Raw genomic sequence first — 23,150 nt, 5'->3', positions numbered from 1 at the left:
TGCTTTGCGGAAAGAATTTCTAACAGGTCAGGATCATTACATTTTTCAAAGCTCACAGATGAAACTTATTTCAGCCCCTGCCCCTTTTGAGTGTTGAAGGTGTTTCTTGCTACTGGATATGGTTTAATTCTGCCTTCTCCCTAGAAATGATTTCTGGCATAAAGACTCGGCTGTTTGAGGGAGAAGATGGTAAGGGAAAAATGCCAAAATACTCTTTAAATGACCTTGACCGTGGCCTGTTTCGGTGCTTTTCTTATATTAATTTAATTCTCTCATATTTACTCCTCTGTTTTTTATAACAACATTTGCACAACATCAAGAGTCTGAATATAGAACTCCTTATGACACATAGCTGATGTCACTGGATTTATTAATCACTGAAGGATAGATAGTTTCTGGCAGAGCCGGCCCTGACCAATGTGGTGCCCTAGGCGAGATTTTGGCTGGTGCCCCCTGTATCATCAATCATTGGGTTGATTGTGTCACTATTAAAGAAACAAATAAAAAGCAAATGACTTAAATATTACCATATAACAAGCAATAAATATAAAGGTGTTGCACAAAAAATATTTTAAAACTATTTTACATAACGTAGTGCAGAGAACAACTTTTAAATATAAATATTAAATGTAAAAAAATTAAAAACAACAACTACCACCAGTGCAAATTAGGGCAATTTGCCTACTGCAACATTATTATTTCAAAAGTGCATCTGATATATATTTATTTAAAAAACTTGCTGAGCTAAGCTAATAATAGCACCTACTAGGATTGGGCAGTATGATGACAGGGGCTATTTTCACTAAGATCATACAGAGGGGAAAAGCCACAATGACGATTGAGTGTTAGTTGTGAGTCAAGAGAGCTGGTTTAAAAGAAAAACACAACAGCTACAGATTGGAAACATTTTGGATTTGTTTCAAATAAAAATGAGAGACAATTGGAGCACGCCCCCACAATTCTAATTCGATAATATGATTGGTTGATAAAACTGCCAATCTATAATAAAAGCTCTCAATGTAAAAGACAAGGGTAGGTGACAGATAAACAGAAGTTCCTGGGGGGAGGGCCTTTCTCTCTTTTATCTAGAAACAACAGTGTGAAATATTCTGATTGGTTGATTTTTTATTTCAGCACTAAGTTTTTTTTTTTCCATCACATGCACGAAAAGTGGATTTGAAAGCCGATTTATAGGGAAAATACAAATTATTGGTGAAGCGTTATTAACATATATTACATATAATAGATAAAGCATCCTTTTAAAGATCAATTAACCTTCAGAGAAGGTGTTGAAGTCCCTGACGCCAATGGTATAGTGTTAATTCACCACATATTACCATTATATTACCTGTTTTTTTGCCACCTTTCTTCCTCCACTTTTCTCCTTTTACTACCCTGGGCACCAGAGGACTTCTGCCTTTTTGACGTCTTTTCGAGGAGATGTCACTCACTCTGTGGTGTCTTTTTCCCCACAGAGAAACAGTAACGAGGTGCGCAGAGCGCGCGGGGGAGGGCGGGTTGGCGCGCGGGTGATAGGTGTCGTGTGTTGTTATTATAAGAATTATTAATTTGACTAATATTATTAAACAATGAAATTATGATTATGTGGACTTTGCTTGTTTTCACATTTATTAATTGTTCATTTGTTAAAAAAAAAAAAAAACCGCATGCACGCGAGCGCCCCCCTGGACAGACGGCGCCCCTAGCATTTGCCTATGTCGCCTAATGGAAGGGCCGGCCCTGCATACACAGACACAAAAAACTGACGCTCCATAATAGGGAATCATTCATTGAGGGATTTTTCAGGCGTATTGCCCCAACTGTGAGCTTCATGAAAGAAAATGGGAAATATATACAATGTAATCAAGGTAGAGAATTCATGATTTTGTATAAGTGATTTAAATAATTAATTTTTGTGTAGGTTTGTTTATGTTAAGTATTAAATTACTTGGTTATTCATTATTTGAGCTTCTATTTTCAGCATGCCTGTTGCCTACTGTAAGACCTCTCCCACTGTGCTCCTGTGGCCCAGAAAATCTAACTGAGTCATTTTGGTTTGCATAAATGGTATGTAGGCTTTTGTAATTAAATTAATTGAGCCAGATTTAGAAATGAATGGACTTGATCTTAAAAATGTTACATGCACCATATGAGAGATTCAGATAAAATAAGTATATATTCTTGATTATACAAAACTGTTTTACTTTGTTGACTAAAATAGCCTGAGCCTTCTGTTTTATTTTTTTTGTTTGTTTTAGGTCGATATGATCTGTGGTTACCAGTTACAGTGTGTAGATTATGCCAGACACAATGGACACCAGATAGGAGCGACCTCATAAAAAGGGGTTATTGGCCTGCATCTGTAAATGCTGAGACCTTGTTTACAATAGATGTTTTCCATACGTTTTTGGAAATGAAAACTGCTGCACCTAGTCTATCAAGGCAAAGTTTTTTGCAGATGTTGGATGGGAGGACTCAGCAGTTTGGAAGGGTAAGTCCAGTGTGGAGTAATATATCTTTAGGTGTTCTTTAGGACTTTTCATTTTAACTTAACAAATTGTAACCTTGCAGTTTGGGAAGATACATGGAGACATGTTTCAGAGAAGCTTCATGGAGTACTCATTCTGCAAGTTTCAGTGTGACAAAATGGCTTTTGTGGACCACTTCACATGCTCTGCTTGTACCCCGAACATGACTGCCGTTTGTGCAGATGGCAACAGAAAACTCTATAGGTTTCGACAGTCAGCAGGGTAAAGCTGCTTTATTCATAGTAAATGTATGTAAAATGTATGTAACTAGGTATAATTCCATGGCTTTTTTGTTTTATGTTAAAGGTCAGAGGAATCATACTTTCCTGGCACCTTTATTGCAAAAGATACTGATGTGTACACATTTGTTGAAGAGGTCAGGGGTAAAGTGAAAAATGTTAGTACAATTTGAATTCTCTCTGCCCTTGTTATTCAAATGTGTATATATTTATATTTGTAACTAACTAAATTTATTTTAAACAGACTCAAGGCAAAGGAACATGTGGTAGAAGCCAGTGGTCAGCCGCACGTGAGACTGCACGAAGTTCTCACAAACTTGATGAAGAGGGTCTTTGTCTGCAGACTTGGAATACTACTCAAAGCTCTCAATATGTTCAGGGGAGAGATTTTTGCATATCCCTTGTTCCTACAGAAGGAGCTGCATGCAGCCACAAATGCACATTTCTATTGCACTGACATTGCTTGCAGGTATTGGCCTTACCTTGAGAAAGTGGCAATATCTATGCCAGAACTGGGATCTTTACTGCAAATGAGCCCATTTCTGTCTGTGATGCATGCAAAGGCCCATTCAACAAAGTGTGAGGTACAGTGTTATGTTTAATAAACATAACCATTAATAATAATTACCGTAACCATTTTTTATGGGAAAATGACTTACTCACAATGTTGTTAGATTGTTTGGAGTGGCAGACCTTTGGATGGCGCTGGCACTACTGCAGGGGAGGAGGTAGAGATGATGAACAGTTACCTCTCGCGTTGTGCCCTGACAACAAAGTACATGACAAAGTCTGGTGTGTATGTGCTTTCATAAACAGATCCTTTTTTTGGCTCTATTTGGTTGTCATCACATATTTGCCATGGTCTTAATCTAGTATGGAGATCATTTCTAATGAAGGATTCTAATTTGTGAGTCTGTGTTACTGTCTTCAACGTTCTGTCTAAAGCTGGGAATGATATGCCGACTGTTCACGCCATTGGATGGAACCTGCGGAAGCAGATTAGCTTCATCTTTCATTATCCAGCAGATACATCAAAGTAACTGACCATACTAATGTAGTGTTGCTGTTTTACCTCAGAGGAAACATTTAGTCAATTTGTCTCATTGTTGCTTCCCACCACCAACCATTTTTCAGACTGTTCGCAGGACAGAGATGGCAAACAAGAAGCTAGAGGACTTGTGCAGCGAGCTTGGATGCCCTGAGAACAGGGTTCTGGAGTGGGTCCGTGATGTCAGACTATGGGCTACAGATGGTAGGATATTACATGATCTTTTATGCTAAAGCTGGTGGTTAGTCCTATTTCTGACATCTGAATTAGTATTGTAGTGGTAATTGTGGATGCAGCACAAGTCTGGAATCTTTTTTAATATTATACTTTATTTATTATGTAAATTAAGTAGTACCACAATCAGTATGACTATGTACTTTTCAAATTTATGCATTGGCTTTAATTTTTTGTTTTAGATTCCATACATACCAGTTGTAGTAGCCAACATGCCCTTCAACACTCAATTGAACGTTTCTTGGTGTGCATCAGAAAAAAGCAAGTCTGTATAATAACACTGGTATGTTTTATCTACCTTTCTTTTACCAATTGATATTGTTTATCAGTTATTTGAAATGTTTATACATTGGAACTTGTCCATGCTAACTCTAGACAGCAACAAGATTCATCATTTGCGGCGAAAGAAATTGAGAGAGGAAAAGAGAAAACTCTTTGAATCAATAAAGTGCTACAATGAACAAGTACCAGAGGAGGGCCGCATAAATACGCAGAAGGAGATGGTGGGGCAGACAGTTTAATATGGCCGTGGGAGATCTGTAGAAGTGGTATGGGACAGTCTTTGTGTTTCTGCAGCAATCTTTGTTATATCCTACCTTAACGTATGTATTTATCTTCTCATCATGAGTGATGGTAATTCCTATGTCTTTAGAAACCACTAGTGTCTTCACCAAAAAGAAGATCTTTGATGCCTACATGTTCAAAATGAGGCTTCAAGAGGAAAGGGTCATCCTAATGCATGAGATGAGACAGCACTACTCCTATCTCAGAGGCCAGGCAGGGAGTATTGGCACACTAATAGCAGAATTATCCACTGGGAAACATTGTAAGTAGCTATTCCAGTTTACACCTGGTCGTTTCATGCATCATGAGTATAAGGATTATAACCCCTTCCTGCTTTTCTCTGTATGGTGGAGTTTAATCTAGTAAGATGCTGGACATGACATTTTTAATAACATTCTTTTACCTTTGTAGGTACTTTTACAGAGGACGGACAACGTGGGCTGCAGTGCCTTCTTCGAGAGACACTTGCAAATATGGAACACAAAATTAACGTCGTTTTATCAAATTATAGGATGGCATTAGGACCAAATGCTATCCTACTCCCTGGAGATGGAACTGAGGATACACCAGAGGAGCACAAAATACTTCAGCATGAGAGTTCTGATGATAGTGATTGGGAGGATGTTTAGTAAGGTTATTTTCATAGACTGTTCAAAAGACTTCAGTCTTTAACAAGCCCCACCTTAAGGACAGAGTCCTTAGGTGTGTCCAAACTTGATTTGTAGTGTACTCTTTTTGCGTTTTTGTTGTTCTGGTTTTTGACTGCTTTCATATCTGTTTTCACCCAGCCTTTACTCTTCACTTGTCTGATGTATGATTTATTGGACAATAATATGCAGACATTTCTGTACAGATTGTGTAGTGTCCTTTGCGCGCTAGTATAATAAAGAAATGTGAATCAATTTGTTTCACTGCCTGATGACTTATGATCATGAGTAATTTACAAATATATAAACTATTAAGTGGAAATAAATGAAATTGGTGGCAGTTCAACTATTTAATGTAGTTGAACACATTATGTTAATGCACCATACATAGAAATTGTACATTTAAATGTAATTGTGCAAACTGAAGACTGTCAGAATTGAGAATTTCAAGAATTTGCACAGTATAAAGCCCTGATTCCCATAGTCATCTCTCCAACAATCTAGTACTTTTATACTCCTTATAAATAAGATTCCTATTAAAACCAGGTCAAAGGGCTCTAGTGGCAGTCCAACTACCTAGCAACATGTATACAATTCACTACTTTTATGATTGGAGACTTTAAAAAATCAGATGTCTGTCTTTGGAATTAGGTTAATTAACTCATAGGTATTGTGACGCCGGAGGCGTCGGGACAGAGGCAGCCGGAGACGGGGGTTGAACAGAAGGATGTTTATTGTCCATGGCAACCAAACCAGTAAAGCTCTTAGCGCACACACTGCAAGTGATGCAAGGTAAAGCTCGTAGCGTACACCAGTAAAGCTCTGAGCGCACACACTATAAGTGATGCAAGGTAAAGCTCGTAGCGCACACTAGAAAGGCTCCTAAAGCACGCACTGCAAGTGATGCAAGGTAAAGCTCGTAGCGCGCACGCAGGTAGGGAACGCAGTGACGGACACGCAGAGACCAGAGACGCTCATGTAGCGGCAATGTGCAGCACTGGACCAGACGACCTGCGGGCTTAAGAAGAGCAAAGTAAACAAGAAACAGGTGCTCAGTATGATGGTGATTGCGGGGGTGTGTGCTGGGATCGGCTGCTGGCCGGGATGCGCGCCCTCTGGTGGCGACCCGGCCCCCTCACCGTGACAGGTATAATATGTTTACATGTGTATTTTCTTTATGATTACAATTCTCATTTCAACCATCATGCATGAGCAGCAAGTTCAATTTAAAATGAAAATTATACAGTAATGTAGCACAGCCCATTTGATGTCACTGACAGACAGCTTTGCAGTTTGCATACCCCCAGGGGACCAGCATCACCCACTAGAAATATATACTTCAAATTTAAGAATTAATTTACAGATCAATGTGAGATCTAATAGGGGTAACTGGTCTGCTCTTTGTAATAACATCTGTGACACCAACGTCGTGGGCTGATGTACCATTACAGCCAGTGGACAGGCACCTCCTACCTGAGGCTCAAGGTAGGGTTGCTCATTAGGGCTCTAGACCCATGCGATTGTAAAGCTGCTTTGTGACATGTGTTGTAAAAAGCACTATATACATAAATTTGACTTTTAATCTTACAGGGAGAAGAAACATTTATTTAAAAAATTCCAAGTTTTATTCAGGTATATCTCACATATTGCTACAATACACTTTAATAATAATAATAATAATAATAATAAACCCATATAGCCATATGCATAGTGTGAAGGAATTTGGAACAATATGGCGCTGTTTGTAGTTCATGAAGATATGTTAGGGTTAGGGTTACGATCAGCGTCAAGGAGTCGTTTCCCTTGCCATACTGCACACAGATAGCACGAACGTATAAACAAAATAGCAGCAGCAGTAGTATATCTGGTATAAGACAACAAATAAATAAAAACAACAGCATTTCGCTACGCATTCGCTATGTATCGCGATAAGACAATGCAGTCTGAGGGCTACAGGGCCATGCAGGCTCACACTGAATCCATATGGTCATTCCTGGAATGCCATTTCCGTTTTTTCCCCAATCTGTGGAGAACCGATGTAACTAGACTATAAAGACTGGGAATACATAAATAAATGCCATCATTGTTAGCAACTAAATATGCTAAACCCGGTCCTATCTTGTAAACACAGTCCGTATTTTATTGTATTAAAGGCTTTATTTCTGGATGTGGCTGTTTCCGATTGCGTAATGGTCTTTAACTTGGCACTTCCGCGTTATGTTATAACGCTTATATACCTTGTTGAATGATTGAGCAAGAATTTTTGGCTGTTTGTTGTTCCCTACCAGTACGCGAGTTTGTTCCTAACCCATTTATTTTTTACACCAGTGGTTCCCAATCAACCCCCCACCCCCCCCCACCCCACCATAGTGTGGGTATTTTAGGATGCACCCAGGCCCAAAGCTCGGAACTTTACAGACATTTGTGGTGTAAACTTTCATGACATTAAAACCATTGCATATACAACATTTAAGTGTATTTTTGTAACACGAGGGAAGGCAAGATGCCGAGACGAGGTAATACTCGGATCAACTCGGACAAAGAGTGATGATAATTACATTGACACATACAAGACCCAACTGCACATAATGTTGACGAGATGAGTCACAGGTGACAAAACGGACGCCAACCACGCATGCACACGCCCAAGGGGAGGAGTCAGGGACAAAGCAAAAATAGCATTTAAATGCATTTAGAAAAAAATAGCTAAACAAAAGCACCAAGCCCAACATCTCTTAAATTCATGCAATGCATAGTTCACTACAATGTAGAACAAAGTACACAATTTTGCAAAAACAAAACAAGGTACAAGGGAGATATCAGTATAAACTAGAGTCTGTTGTCCTTGATATTTAAAAAGTTCAAACCATTAATTATTTTTTTTTATATAAAAACTGCGTTCCCACTTTAAATTTCCAGCAAGTCTTACTACAGCGTGTGCAATGTTTTGATGTGCTACACATGGGTAATTGAAGAAATTGTAAATAAAAAGTCCTGGATATTGGCATCACTGACAGACTTATAAAAATACCACACAACGTTAGATGAAAAGATCTAGTACTGCAATATGCTAGTGAATATTTAGAACTGATCAAATGTTCAGCTACCAAGTTGTTTACACAAATGTTGGGATTTTTCTAAAAATGAAAGTTTAGTACCAGTACCATGACTTGCAGTCCAGTGGTTGTATAAAAGTTTGCATAGTTGCATAAATTCATACATACCAGAGCAGGCAGGGTTCCCACTCCACTTGCTTCATTTTCTTGCCCTGAAACAATTCAAACTCTTCAGTTTTCTAACTCATTAATTTTAATAACAATATGCATTTTTAGTCAATATACACATGACTATTTGCTTGTAAAATGGCATGATTGTAGTGATGGGTGTAGGATTAACCTGAACAACTCTGCATCTGACTATTCTCTTCACAGGGTAAAATTCCTGACTTTCTGTCAATGTGTGGGGACATTCTACGAAAATAAGTGAATAAAATCACATTTTTTCAAAATAAAGCCTTGTAGTACAAGATGATAGATGTAACCAAACAAAATCAAAAGATAAAAGGACAATAAAATCAATGTTAGAAACTTGTTTAGAAAACCTTAAAAAAAAGGCTCCCTTTAAATCAGAGGCACAGGCTCCAGATACAACTACTGTATGACTATACTTGCCATACTGAAGTTCTTCAAACATACCTTTCCTTTTGAGTGTCTGTGATTGACCACTGTTCTTGGCTTTACCTGGGGCAGAAACAAACAAAAAAAAAAAACAATTTAAATAAAAGTATACACTGGAGTACAAAAGAAATATCAGTATATTATCAAGGCAGTATTTAATTGGCATACATGTTTAGAAACACAGCTAGGTCATTAGAAACAATAACTAGGATTTGTTTTTATCCGCCATAGACTGAAAGTCACTTCTACATGGTCTGACATGGAGAGACAGACACTGGATGATTGTGGCATCACATTCCAAAAACAATGTGTCCAAAGATTAGGTGTGTCTACTCATCAACAGTCATCATGGTGTAACACCAGGGGCACTGAGCAATAAGTAGGTAGACGCATTCGCTAAATAGAGCAAGATATACAGTGAGCAGATCCAAAACAGTTACAGGGTTCTTGCAGGTTTCAGTGAGTTAAATTTAAGACTTTTGTAAGACCTTTTAAGACCATTCTCAGTGAAATTTAAGACCAACACAACATATTACCACAAACAATCCAATGATCCCAGAAACTCTTAACATTTTATTTTGATTAATTTAGTTACAGGATTACATTAATTCAGTATTAAAACAGATAATCAAAATAGTAACATTCTCAACCCAAGCAACCTTACCAACACAACACTAGCATATCTACATACAACCTCACCCTACATATCTCTGAGTTCTTCCTTTTCAGTACCAATCTCAGCATTTGACTTGGAAAGGAGCTGAGCCATCTTGGATCCAGTCTTGCCCTCAACTTCTTCTGCAAGAGAATTTGCCTCTCTAGCAAGACAAGTGGATACGTCTTCCAAGCTTTTCTTCCTTTTCTTAAGGTCCTCTAAAGACTGCTCAGTCAGCTCTCTTTTCTGGCTCTGGGATTCCTTTTCTTTCCTGATTCATTCCTGATCCAGAAAGAGTCAGTATTTTGACCGGGCTGCACCCACAGATGCTAAGAGTTCCTTGGTGAGGGGAACCTGTGACACCTCCATGCATTGTGACAGTCACATATGAGTCTGTGTGTGCCAGTTGTGTCCTCTTGCATGTTTTCTGCCTCCACCTCCTTGTTTAATTAAATAATCATACACACATTATACATTTAACAACATGTAGACTCAGCCTATCTTCAAGTATGTCTAAGGCATGGTTTGACCAAAATCCTCACACCCTGCAGCTGATAAAATTTATTAAAATGTTACATTTTGGTTAAATTACTGAAATAAATGAAATTATAAAATTAACTAATTAAATAAAGGCTCAGAATTTTCTTTCCCCAGGCCATCTGTATCTTAACACACAAAACTTTTTTAACCTCCTACCTTCTTTTCTATTTATTATCCCGATGAAACCAACTTACTTTGTCTAGCCATGCTGAATATGAATTTGAATGTTAACATTGAAAACGTTGGGACACACTACCTGTTTTTACCCTATGTATATATGCCCACTAAAAGGCAATACATCAGTCCAATGTAAATAAAACCATGTGCAATCCATGAAACAGAGCATGGGACAGTGGAACATGTTTCAAAACATGACATAACCCATCTACAGGGCATAGTTGTTGTTTTTTTTTATTTTACATGATTTAACACAGTAAATATATTTTTATTTCCTCTAGCTGGGATTTAGCATGCATTGAAACATTTCTCTAACTCAATGCCATGGACAGTACATGGTTCTGAGATGTTTTTGTATTGTAGCCTAATTGTATAAAATGGTTAACACATTGAAAAGAAGACATAAGTGGAGCATAAGTAAGGATCACTTACTTTGATAAGTTTTGGTAGATCCTGCGCTGTTTCATGGCCCATGAAATGAGAGCCCATGTACCTCGATTGCACATATCCATTGCTCCAGAACCGAACATGAAGATCCAGCCGTTTGGATTTTGTGGTTGAATTAAAGCTTTCATCGAACATTAACACATACGGCCCGGTAAGAGCGTATCAACTCTCTCTTGATGAAGTCTGCCAAGCCAAATCTAGCTATATATGCGATTTGTTTAGTCCACACGAAAACTTTTTCGCGATATTCGAACCAGGGAACATTGCCGTCACTCTATCCTAATGTAGCCCGAATATCATTAGCCGAAGCACTAGTGATACTGCGGTGGAGTCCGGCGGGACCCGGTGTTCTGTCGGATTTTCCTACTTTGTCGAATTTTCCTACCGTATCAGCTGGCAGCGAGTATTTATCCGCTTGTTAAGTGTGACGACACGCGTGACGTTTCAGCCGCTTCCGGGTCCAAACAAACAAGGATGGCGGAGCCTGTAAACCTGTTTACGATAACTTCGTTCTTTAGTGAGGCACCATTGAGGGTTAAAAAAGGTCTAAACTCTTTCAACTCCAATAGAGTACTAAGTGTATCTGTTCTCCCAGGTGGTATATTTAGGGGTAGAGTCCAGGCGTCCATGAAAAAGACGATTTACGAGGTTGAGGTGAGTTGAGGTGAATTGAGGTTGAGGTGTGGTGACTGAAGTGAGTATGGGTCAAATAACGTTTAATACAGGTACACGTTGAGGGTCAGGCAGTGAGGTACAGCAGCTGCGTTTGCCCAATCGGTAAAGACAAGTGCCATCATATGGCAGCCTTGTTGATTTGGGTGGAGAAAAACGTGTCCCGCACCGATGTAGAATGCGTGTGGAAAAGGGCGAAGACACCGAAAACGGACGAAATTGCAGCCAAGAGAGTATCTGAGATGGCCCCATCCACATCACGAGGTTAGTAAATAATTTGCAATTGATGTCAATGTTGCATGGTTTATTAGCTTAACGCTATGCAGTTTTAAGTTGCGGTTTCCAAACCTGGAAATCTTACCCCCCTTCCTTATTCAAAACACTGCTTGGCCAGTACAACCTCAAAGAAGGATCTAAAGTAAGTTGTGGGTCTTCATGAATATTTCAACTTAAGTTATGTGTATCTAAGAGTAAGTGACTGTGTTTTTATTAAAGGCATGTGATTGGGGAATCCTACATGAGTCGCGGGCAAAGCAGCAGTACACAGCGGACGCTGGTGTGGTGATCCAGGAGAGGGGATTGTTCCTGTCTGACAGTGGTCTACTTGGTGGATCTCCAGATGGGACAGTGTCTGATGACTGCATCATTGAGGTGAAATGCCCATGGTCCGCCAGAACTAAGACTGTCCAGCAGGCAGCAGAGAGTAAGAGAGACTTTTTTCTAGAGCTGGATGAAGAGACAAGTTCCCTCAAACTAAAACAAACTCACCACTATTGGCATCAGATCCAAGGCAACCTACATCTGAATGTACATTTACCTGAATGTAAAAAAGACAAACATTTTAATCTGGTTTTACTTTTTTAATAAAGGTTTTCTGCAAAGTTGTGTAAATCATTCTTCAGTCACAATAATTGTAAACATGTTTTAATTTGCCACTGTCCTGCTAACTGATTTACATACATCAGATATTTCATTGAATTTCACGGAGAATTGGGGTTTGCAAATTTGTAAGACACACACATACTTTCAGTATCTTGTTAACATTTTTCCTGTACTGGTAAGGGATGTGGTCCAAAATGCAAAACAGTTTCAGCCTCTGAATAGACCGCTCCACATGTATCCTTGCACAGGAGATAAGTCTGTTATTGTTTACTTCCTCCTGTGTAAACTGTCCGTTGAGCAAGAAAGACGGGGTGTTAAGAAGAACTCCCTCTGGCAAAATGTCCCGAATTGTGAAGCCCTTGTCTGCAATAACCAGATCACCTGCTTGTAGATGTTGGAGAAGTCCACTGTCAGCTGTTATTGACTTGTCTGAGGCGCTCCCACCGTACAGGTTACTGGCAAAAGTAATCACACCATTGGGAGCCACACCAATTAGAGCCTTTAGCGTGGTCCGTCCTTTGTAGTGGCTGTACAAATGACACTGTGTGTCAAGCCTCTCTGTGTTGGAGACAGCAACCTCTGTGCAGTCAAGGACTATTCTACAGTTAGGAAAAGGTCGGAAGCAGTCTGGCAGCGAAGTCTGATTCTTGGCCGTGGAGGGGATGTTTTCAAGTAGACCGACATACAAAATATCATACAGAGCACAGATGATGGTGGTAAAGATGTTAGTTACAGTTGCTGTGCTACAATTAAACCTTGTTGCAAGGTCTACATGGCCACAATTCAATTTAAGCTTCATCAAAGTAAGGAGTAACTGATCAATAAGGGGCATAATTTGGACAGTCCAATCAGAATGATACTGTAGCTCAAATCTAGAAAGAAGTGCTTCCAAAAAAAATACTGTGGCAGCATCAGGTAATCCAGTGTAGTATTGGACTTTGTTAGGATGGGAGGAAATCTGACTGAAAGAAAAGGTTTGCTTTTGTTTCTCCAACTGTTCTTTCAATTTTTTGTTCTCTTCTCTAAGCATGTCATTCTCAACCTCAAGCATGACAAGACTTGGTTGGGATGTAGTAGGGGTTTGTGGGGTTGCCATGTCAGCTGTGTGTCCTGTGTCTGTTGCATCATCACTGGAAGGGACAATCTGCTTCTTCTGCTTAGGGGGATTGCTGGGGTGGTCAGGAAAATGAAAAGCCTTTCCCTGGTTCCAAGCGAATCGCGAAGGTCCAGCAGCTTTGCCATTGGGAAAGTGCCAACTACACACCCTGGAGTTGCAGTTTGGGGTGAAGTTTTCACGTCTGTAAAAGAAGAAAAAATTATCATTAATCATTAGTCACAGCTTACTTGGGTTCCTCTAACAAAGTGCTAAAGAAATAAGGACCTTATAAAATTGTGTGTGTATATATATATATTGCAATAAAATGTGAGAATTATGTATGGTAAGTGTACGGCAGTAATAAACTAATGGAAACGGGCTAAGCAGTAATGTATATGCATACTGAAAAAGGTAAATATAGGATGCAACAGTAGCATCAGCTGTATTTTTGCTTGGTATTTTTACGGACACTCCTGATCAGCTAACTGTTGTGTGTGTATCCATACAATATATCAAGGATATCCGAAAAGATATCCTGGTGTTGCCTTTTACGAGCTAGCTAATCTAGCTAGTGTTAGCGCCACTAGCTAAGTTAACCAGAGCTATCTTTACTTTAGTTTTACTTTAGCTGGACAACAAATAAAACAAAACAAGAACTAAAATATCTGTATGTGGCAAGAAACATTGTATTAAACCCATAGCTAGAATATCAAGCAATCCAAAAAGGGGCAAGTTGGCTTTTTTTTCTCTGTGGGGTTAGCTAGCTAGCATTAGCGCCCACGGAGGCACTGTCAAGATTTTTTTTAGAAATAGAACTTACCTTATCAACTGCACCCATTTTCTTCTCTCTTTCTCATTGCAAGGAAAGCGGTAGAAAGACAAAAGGGTCGTTGTTTTAGACTCGGATCTGTTAAAACAGCAGGGCACACAGCACTGCGGCATATTAAGGGACTCAATGCAGCGAGTGTTTGGACCCGGACGTGAAGTTTCGCAAAGATGATGCGTCACAGCTTAACAACCCCATAGACTAGTCTGTCGAATTTTCCTACCTTGTCGAATGTTCCTACCGTGTCCGTTGGCATCGCGTATTTGTAGACGTATCTCTTAGTTTGTTTACCTTATGGAAACGTCGTAATGTAGCGCAAACCAGCGTTTAAAAAGTAGTATTTGTAGACGTATCTCTTAGTTTGTTTACCTTATGGAAACGTTGTAATGTAGTGCAAATCAGTGTTTAAAAAGTAGTATTGTAGACGTATCTCTAGTTTGTTTACCTTATGGAAACGTTGTAATGTAGCGCAAATCAGCGTTTAAAAAGTAGGATGAGCTTTAAAATAAAAGTTTTATTTTGCGTATTAGTGTATTATTACACGGCTCAATCATTATCATGCGGAAATATCCAAGTCCCTATAAATAGGTAATAACAGGTAGTAAAACGGCGCTGTTTAAAACATTTTAATCAACTAGTTAACTTAATGCACAGTTGAAAACATAGCAATTGCAAACAAAGAAGGAATTATAAACAAGAAATTAACTTACTGCACTATTGAAAGGACTAAATAGTACTGCACTGTTGAAATTCGCTAGCAGGCAGGAAAAATCGATGGGTGTAGTAGGCGGCCACCAAAATAGTGACGTAAAAGCGACTTGCGCATGCGCAGTAAGCCTTGGTATGAATTTTCGATGGGTAGGAAAAATCGACAGAACACCGGCACTGACGATAGCGAAGACGGCGGGGATGAGGCACAAAATTGCGTGAAGGCTTTTCGTGACAAGGACCGTTTCCTGCCTGCGGTTATTATGGGTTTTGTAGTTTAATTAATTAACACGTACCAACACCTGTAGCCCCGCACAAACACAGACAACACAGAACTGACTTCCGGACGTTTCGATTAAACTACACTTTTCTAAAATTAACTAAGGTAAAATTTTAAGACCTGACTAAATTAAATTTAAGACCTTGGATGAAAATCTGGCTGTTTTTTAAGTCTTTTAAGGCCTTAAATTTAAAGTTTTGAATTTCAGACATTTTAAGACTTTTTAAGACCCCGCGGGAACCCTGAGTTATAGCAGTCAAGGGTCATATCAGGAGGGCAATCATATAAGGAACAAAAAACAAGATCGAAGAGACATGACTTGAACAAAGCACACACCAGATACTAAAGAGAAACTTAGGAACTAAACAAGACACAACTGAAAATGATGAGAAGGTGGAGTTACAAATGACAGGGGTGTGGCAGAACACATGGGAAAACCAAAACATGGACACATGGAATACCAAGACAGACAGAGAAGGGGATAAACAGAGCATGATAAAGGTAAAATCACCAAAACGTACAGAAGTCTGAGATGCCTCAAAACGCTGAATGGGCCCAGTAAGACACACTCTTACTCAATATTAAATCACTCATTGTAATTTACACAAATGAGCAGCGCACTGTTGAAAATAAGATATGTGAAAACTCAATCATTGGTTAGAGTGTATGGAATTAAAAATAACACACCTGTTAATTTTTGATCCTCTTTCTAAAAGGTGGACAGACTGCAATTACCTCTACTACAAGAAAAAAGTAAAAATAAAAATAAGAGGCATCAAACCTGCTACTACTGCGCCCTGAACTGCTGCTGTCCCCTGAACTGCTGCTGGCCCCTGAACTGCTGCTGCTGGCCCCTGGACAACTGCTGCTGGCCCCTGGACAACTGCTGCTGGCCCCTGGACAACTGCTGCTGGCCCCTGGACAGCTGTTGCTGCTACTCCTAGCCCCTGGACTCCAATATGAATCCATCCTACATTTAAGGAAAAAAGTGTAATCACATTTATATGGAAGTGATATGTTAGGCAAGCTAGTTAGGCCAATATCTGCATTATCTGTGCTTACGCCCCAGCACATTATTTTAGTATAGAACTCAGGATATAGGACATCAGAATATTCTTACCTTGGACTACCATGTCAAATAGGGACTGCATTCTTTTTAAACAGGCAGACAATGTCTCTGTAAATTGACACCTGGGGGACAGAGTCTCTAACACCCAGGAGCCAGTCTTCCTTCCAGGCTCTGATAAAAACATTACTGCTCGTATTCCCAGAGCCTGTAATTTCTCAAGCTAAAACAATCACCCCCAAAAAGTGAATAATTTGCACTAAAATGCTAATTTATAATTTTCCATATTATTTCAAATCTGTAGAATGAAAATCAATCACATACCAGTAGTGAAGCTTCATCTTTTATGTGTGATGCTGTGTGATTTCTTTTATGGGCCTGAACCCATTCCGTACGTTTATGGTCAAGTTTTTTTTTTTTTTGTCTTAATTTAGATGGTTGTTTTGCTGTACATGATGTGCAAACTTTGCAAGCAATATTAATTAAATTGTGGCAAGCCACACACTTCTTGAAGGTAGTTCCACGTCCGGGCATTTCTAAATACACACACACACACACAGACAGAGAATTAGTCAATGCCCCTTAAAACAATTTCGAAAGATTCATTCTTAGTACCCATGCAAATAGTGACAATTTGTGCAACTGTACCTTAACCCAGTTGATTGGTAAAGCAGTAAATCATGCTAAACCTTCATTCTAAAATCGTCTAAAAGACCAAGTAGGTCCAAATAATTCTAGCATACTCTCATTTATGAATCAGAAATAAACAGGACATGCAATCAGTGTAGCTAGGCTATGTAAAATTATGAGACACTTCAAGGGTAGAGACGTAAAAATAAAGAAATCTGTTTGGCTCTTTGATTATTATCTACACTATCCTATACCCTTGAACGTCGACTTCATACCTACAACTGTCATGTAGTTGTATTTTGTTAAAGTTGAATGTTTTATCATAATTACACTGAAAAATGTTTATCTAACTAGCTGGCTAGCTAGATCTGAAAATTTAGCTAGTGGGAGATACTTAATGTGTATTTGCATAAATGCAGATACGTCTTCATTAGCTAGATAGGAAGCTATGGGATTTCAGAGCTAGCTACATACCTAGATACCCATAAAGATCTACGCTGTAAGTGAGTGTGGGCGGCTAAATTATGTCACTATTTGTGTTACATTAACTGAAATCCTAAACACTTCAATCAAAAAATGATTAATACGATTTAATAGAGATTACCAAAACATACTAACCTACAACCATTGAGCATGTAATACCTGAGCAAAAATGAGAGCGTCACGGCGTCTCCGTCGTCATCATACGGGTATTTGTCCATTTTCAGTCGTTTTATGTCAGCGTGTGCATTTCACGTTTCAGGCATACAAAAACGTGTAACTGACACGGCACGCCGGGTGGACCAACGTGTGTATTACACCGACTTCTTTAATGCCCCATTCCCCGATCCGAGAGGGAGCTGGCTATTTACTTCGTGGATATTCTCTTAGCCAGATTCATTTTGTTTATGGAAGTTTGTGTGCAGAACTACTAGCATCCATTATTTATTTTTGCGAGGCTCTGGTCACAATTATTGTAAAATGCTGGTTTTGCACATATTTGTCTCGCAAAGTAAGTTTTTGGTTTTCTCCACAGTCGAGGCGTCATGCTCAGCAAGCGTTGCACAGAGCACACAGGGCGTATGCCTTCACCTTCTCACAGACGTTTTCGTCAGCTACAAAGGTTCCCTTCAGAATTTAATGTGTATTACTGGCTTTTTGGCAGATATAAGTATAAGCAGTTTATAAGAGCTTTGTCCATTTCAGTGGTAAAGTTTTTTTTCTGCATGACTGCAGGTGGTGGAGGTGACGCTCCAGCACAAATCTGCCTACAGGGGGCAGGAGAGTGAGCACTGGTGGGTGCTCAACAATGTATTTTACAACATAGATGCAGAGGTGAGTCATGGGAACAGGTTCTCAGTTTCAGTGAGAATGGACTTGCCACAGTTGATGTCCTTCAACCTAACATTTTCTATGCATTTGTAGCTCACCCTCCACTACTTTGCCAACGCTAAAGCCGTGGCCTGCATCAAGATAAGTAAGAGTCTTGGATAAATGCATTTTAAACTAGCATGTCCCGTTCTTAATCACACTCATCAGCATGTCCTCTGTTAATTCAGCGGAGGGAATCCAGCATCACAGAAGCAACGATATACCTGTGCACGCAGTCAACGTCGTCATCTGTGCAGAATATCTTTCAGGTTAGTGCATCCTCATACCTGATTACATTTAGACTTACTTATGGGGTATTTAGAAAATGATTCCTAAAGGCATCTTCACTTATTTTTACTCTTATTTGTGTTTTTCAGCAATCAGAAGTTTCTGTGACGTATAAGGGTGTCTCCATCGGTTCAGATGGCCTTTTCAGGTCACATGAGTCTAATCACACCCAGACCCTGGAGACACCGGACCCTGCTGTTTTCTCCACCAGTCCTGACACATCAAGAGGACCCCCTCCACGCCCACCTCCAGGCTTTTAATCACCTACACAGCATTTTAATAGATTCTTATACAAAGTTCTAATCTCACTATGTATCATGCCTTTTACTTTTCCACATAAAAACAAATGTTTGTATGTATTTGTGTGTTTTTCAGATGAAGTCGGTTTTCCCCATAACATGAGGACTAGATGTTGGACTGTTGGGACTCACATGGACTGATCACCCACGTGGGGGGTTGTGCATCTGCCCCTTCTTCTCTTTGCCCCTAACACTCTGTTTAATGTTTCATCTTTTGAGGTTTGTGTAACCCTAACACATCTCCCCAACTTTTCAGTAAAACATTGAACTATGTTTGGTCTTTGTGGAGATGCCTTGTCATCAGGCTTGACTCCAACGATAGACCTCACCCATTGTTTTTTTAATTTGTGCAGCACACACGATGAACATAGTCCCTTAAACCGGATAAAACATTGGTAAAAACTGTGCAGTAAAAGCTTAGCGGCATGTCTGGCCACACTCGCTGCCCCCGTGAAGTTCTCCCTTGAAAGATCCTATGCTCTGCATTTAAATGAGTATCCCCGGCCCCAACTTTGTTAGACTCTATCATCTACGTTGGAGCAGGACTACATACGTCGCCATTGAAACACGTACAACATACACAAACATAACTGTATGCTATTGTTTGCTATACATCACATTCAGCATTACAACTTTTCCTGTCCTCCTCCTACAGGTTCAGTAGGACCTGCCTCCCCCCCTTCTGCAGATGACCGTGGGCTCTACCGGCCAGCACCAGGGAAGCCCTGGAAGACGGCCCTCCCCCCCTGAGGACAAAGGACCTCTAGTGAGTTATTCCTCTTTTATATATACACATACACACAGTCCAGGTGATGGGTCAGGTCTCTGACCCCATCAAAGTCTTTATTTTGCTTTTCTGTCTCTTTCTTACTCTCCATCATGTAGGTCTCCAGTGCTTCTTCCTGGAGTAGAAACCACAGACAGCTGTGCAACCTGATCTTCACCCAGACTTCCAGGACAAGAGGAGTAATGAAGTTTGTGGACCAGGACACAATGCATGTTGCCTTCTGTCATGCAGGTATCACAATGAAGCAGTCTGGTTTTCTTTTTTTTTCCCCCATTTTAATTGAATAACATTTTCTACTTCCAGCAATATCACCCAAGTAGGTGTTTTCCCCTCATTTTCTGCAGATCTTTGAGAAAGCTGTTGCCAATCTGGAATGCGTCGACTTTCTCCTGAGCTTAGAGATGGTCTTGTCAGAGGTGGATGGTGCTTCAGCACTGGTAGACTGGAAACCTGCAAAGTCAAAGCAAACAGACGGCGTGAGAGGGATGCTGTGTGTAGTCTTCCATGCTGTTGTCATTGTTGTTCATGCCCTATTAGTTGTGCAGCAGGAAAGACTACTAAACCATAGAACACAACTAAACCATGGAAGACTACTATACCATGGACCCCTCACTTCTTTATACATAATACTGTCATGAATTAAACTTCACCAAAGAAATACTAAAATGCGTACCATCTGGAATATGTCTGTCCACCACCTGGTCCTCCGTGTGAACATGCACTTAGGTTGTCCGTTTCTTTAAAAAGAGCAGACAATTTGATATAAAATCATTCAAAATATGATTGACGGTAGCATAAATGTATGGTTGAAAATCATTCAGAAGAGCAGAATCTAAAGCTAATGGTGTGACTGGGAATAAATACATTTTAAAAACAGATACCTTGAATCTCAGCTTCAGAAATCTTGGAAACCTGAACCACCAAGATTTCTTCTCCAGCCCCACGTCCACTGTCTGTGCTGCACTCTGCAGAGCGGAGCCTGTATGGTCCTGTTCTGTCCAAGAGATGGTGATGCCAGCGACATCACCGAACAGAGTGAGGGCAATCAGAGCTGACAGCTCTGAGCAGCATCTCTGTAGTGACAGCTTCACTTCCACGTCAGCCTCCGTCACAGATGCGCTTCTAGAACCGTAGTGATCAGTGTCGGGCTTGGTCCAGGATGTCAACCCAAGGCGTTCTTGGAGAAAAGTTTCTGAAGCAGTCTTCACAAATCTCCTCACGATGCCCGACTGGAGTGCCTCCTCAGAAAGGTCAGTATCCGACAGCACTGACCGAGTACCCCTGCAGCTCATTTGTGCTTTTACTCGGTCCAGAGCCGCAATCCTTTCCAGCATCAGGTTCCTCACTATAGGGATGAGGTCCTGAGCAACCACCTCCTTCACTGCCACTTTGACCCATGCCGAGATTTTTTCCAGCACTTCAATCAAATCCTCCATTTTCATCTAGTTAGGTTAAAGGAAAGTGTAAAAAGTTCATCAGTATCCAAAAGCTTAATGATTTTTAATTATTACCTTTTTTTAACCTTAAGCTGATTATTTCTTTAAGTAAAATGCTAATGTAAAGAACATCTAATGTTGTGAAGGTCTGACCAGACATGGCCAAAGGCTCATGTTGCTATGGTAACTCAGACACACAGGCAGATAGGAAGACAGAGATACAGAGATTGGTACTCACATTGCTTGGCAGTGTATTCCTCAGCTCTTCAGTTAGAACAGCTGGATTAATCCCAGAGGTGGATACGACTCCACCACTTTTCCCACATGGAGGAGTGTTGAGCTCCTCCATCACTGCCTCCTCCACTCTAGTACAGCAAATAGCTGTGGTGAAAGAAACATTTACTTTAAGCATCTATGAGGCAGACACTAATGATGCACATAAGGAAATGTCACTAAAAACATAAATTGTGGAAAATTATAGTTATGAATAAATAACCTCGTAATGCATCACGTTTTGGTAACATGTAATCACGCTAAATCTCACCTGAAAACCATCTGCTATGGTCTTTCTTTGCCTGCTTGTTTTTCACACTGGGGGCCGACACATCACAGCCCTCAGGAAGCTCTTCTGTTGGCCCAGCTTTCTTAGACTGTAGTAGAGAAAATGAAGAAAAAATGAGTTTCATGATGACTATCGCAAGGGTTCTCAACTGGTCTCAGCCCGGGACCCACTTTATCCTCATGGTCATTAAGTCGCGACCCACTTTTTAAAAAAACGTTGTCGGTTGCCGTACACCATGCACTTTATGCAATACAACTTGTTTGGTGGTCTTATGAAGGACCGTTTATAAGCTATTGAAATTATTACAAAAAACAGTGTGTAGTGCTCTGGGGCCTTCACGACCGCCACTTGCGTCTGTGTTAAGGTCATTTGTAGACGGTGCCTTAGACGTTGCAGTGATGAAAGTTGCACATTTAGAATACGTCTATTCCTGACGTAAACAAAGTTGTAGATGTTTGTCTTGGTTGCCAGAAACAAGAATTTTATTATAGCACTTTTGCCAATACTGTCTTAGTTATTGAAGAAAATTCCGAATACTCTAACCTGAAACAAACTTGTTTCCTAGTATGCATACGAGTGACTTTTGATCCCAATTAACTTAAAATTATGTACAGTTATAAAGAAGTGTCCTCTTTGTGTCCGACAGAGATGTAGACTGTGTGGAAAAAATGCGATATTTTTCGCTTGGCCATTTTCAACGCTTAGTGCTCAAGTTTCAGCTCCGTTTTGCGAGTCATGCTGGTGATCGGATTCCTGCATTTGTTGATGGGCAGAGACGAACATGTGAGCGGGAGCTGGAGTCTATCGTTTAACTTTTAAAATACAAACTCAAAAGAAAATGATGGAAATTTTTCCAATTACAAAAAATCCTTACCCATAAAAAAATAATGCTGTTGTATCGGCTGTCGCCAGTGGCGAGTGAAATAATTTATAATTAGGGTTACCATAAATATTACTCGCAAATTAATATTCATGGTCGTGATTGCGACGATTTTAGTCGCAATCTGAAGCCCTGGCATGTCTGACGGGTGCCTCTATATTAATTTTTTTACAAGCTGTCCGCGACCCACCCAGAACGTGTCCGCGACCCACCAGTTGAGAATCACTGGTCTATCGTATTTGGACTGCTCAGACGGGATGGGTGGGGGGCGTACATCATATTTTGAAAGCCAATGTGTTGATTTTGGCTCACGAATAGATTAATTTCTGAGTAACGTTGTGCATAAGGATTTTTAAAGTTTTGTAGTGGGCCAGTAGCAGCCTTGTTAAGATGTGCGACACCCTAAAGACCAACAAATAACGTCATTCCACGCCACCATTGAATTTCGGAAACTGCGCTACGGCACAATCATTAATTAGCAATATGTTCATGAGCTAGGCCTATGTAGTGCTTTCTAATGTGTGTTTCTAAATAAAACCATGCGTGTTATACAACCCTTTATCTTAAGTAGGCTACATTATGCATTAAACACGTTGTAGAATGCTACCCTTTTCTGTGAAAATAATACAGGC

General features: G+C 40.0%; 2 protein-coding genes and 3 long non-coding RNA genes across 5 annotated transcripts; 2 read left to right on the top strand and 3 right to left on the bottom strand.

Annotated features, from left to right (window-relative positions):
* The first annotated feature begins 1,979 nt into the window (after window positions 1-1,979).
* On the top strand, window positions 1,980-3,568 carry LOC143506816 (uncharacterized). Its single transcript, XR_013128496.1, has 6 exons — window positions 1,980-2,067; window positions 2,259-2,491; window positions 2,572-2,750; window positions 2,835-2,925; window positions 3,012-3,351; window positions 3,442-3,568. It is a non-coding gene; the product is annotated as an uncharacterized LOC143506816 (long non-coding RNA).
* Window positions 3,569-3,732: 164 nt separating this feature from the next.
* LOC143506813 (uncharacterized) lies at window positions 3,733-5,444 on the top strand. Its single transcript, XR_013128493.1, has 6 exons — window positions 3,733-3,803; window positions 3,902-4,019; window positions 4,232-4,332; window positions 4,425-4,597; window positions 4,702-4,875; window positions 5,025-5,444. It is a non-coding gene; the product is annotated as an uncharacterized LOC143506813 (long non-coding RNA).
* Window positions 5,445-7,644: 2,200 nt separating this feature from the next.
* On the bottom strand, window positions 7,645-9,000 carry LOC143506814 (uncharacterized). The gene is made up of 3 exons (XR_013128494.1): window positions 8,956-9,000; window positions 8,657-8,730; window positions 7,645-8,528 (listed from the first exon to the last, which is right to left on the bottom strand). It is a non-coding gene; the product is annotated as an uncharacterized LOC143506814 (long non-coding RNA).
* A 3,267-nt stretch (window positions 9,001-12,267) lies between these two features.
* LOC143506817 (uncharacterized) lies at window positions 12,268-14,362 on the bottom strand. Its single transcript, XM_076996414.1, has 2 exons — window positions 14,227-14,362; window positions 12,268-13,608 (listed from the first exon to the last, which is right to left on the bottom strand). The coding sequence occupies exons 1-2, from the start codon at window positions 14,346-14,348 to the stop codon at window positions 12,399-12,401; spliced, it is 1,332 nt and encodes a 443-aa protein (XP_076852529.1). The 5' UTR covers window positions 14,349-14,362; the 3' UTR covers window positions 12,268-12,398.
* Window positions 14,363-19,676: 5,314 nt separating this feature from the next.
* LOC143506818 (uncharacterized) lies at window positions 19,677-21,454 on the bottom strand. Its single transcript, XM_076996415.1, has 4 exons — window positions 21,315-21,454; window positions 20,522-21,082; window positions 20,314-20,377; window positions 19,677-20,090 (listed from the first exon to the last, which is right to left on the bottom strand). Exons 1-3 carry the CDS (start codon window positions 21,423-21,425, stop codon window positions 20,363-20,365), a joined length of 687 nt encoding a protein of 228 aa, XP_076852530.1. The 5' UTR covers window positions 21,426-21,454; the 3' UTR covers window positions 19,677-20,090; window positions 20,314-20,362.
* Between the last annotated feature and the right edge of the window lie 1,696 nt (window positions 21,455-23,150).

This window comes from Brachyhypopomus gauderio, unplaced genomic scaffold (genome assembly GCF_052324685.1).
Source record: "Brachyhypopomus gauderio isolate BG-103 unplaced genomic scaffold, BGAUD_0.2 sc522, whole genome shotgun sequence".
Taxonomy (NCBI): Eukaryota; Metazoa; Chordata; class Actinopteri; order Gymnotiformes; family Hypopomidae; genus Brachyhypopomus; species Brachyhypopomus gauderio.
Note: the sequence above shows the minus strand (reverse complement) of the source record. Positions and strands in the feature narration are given on the sequence as shown.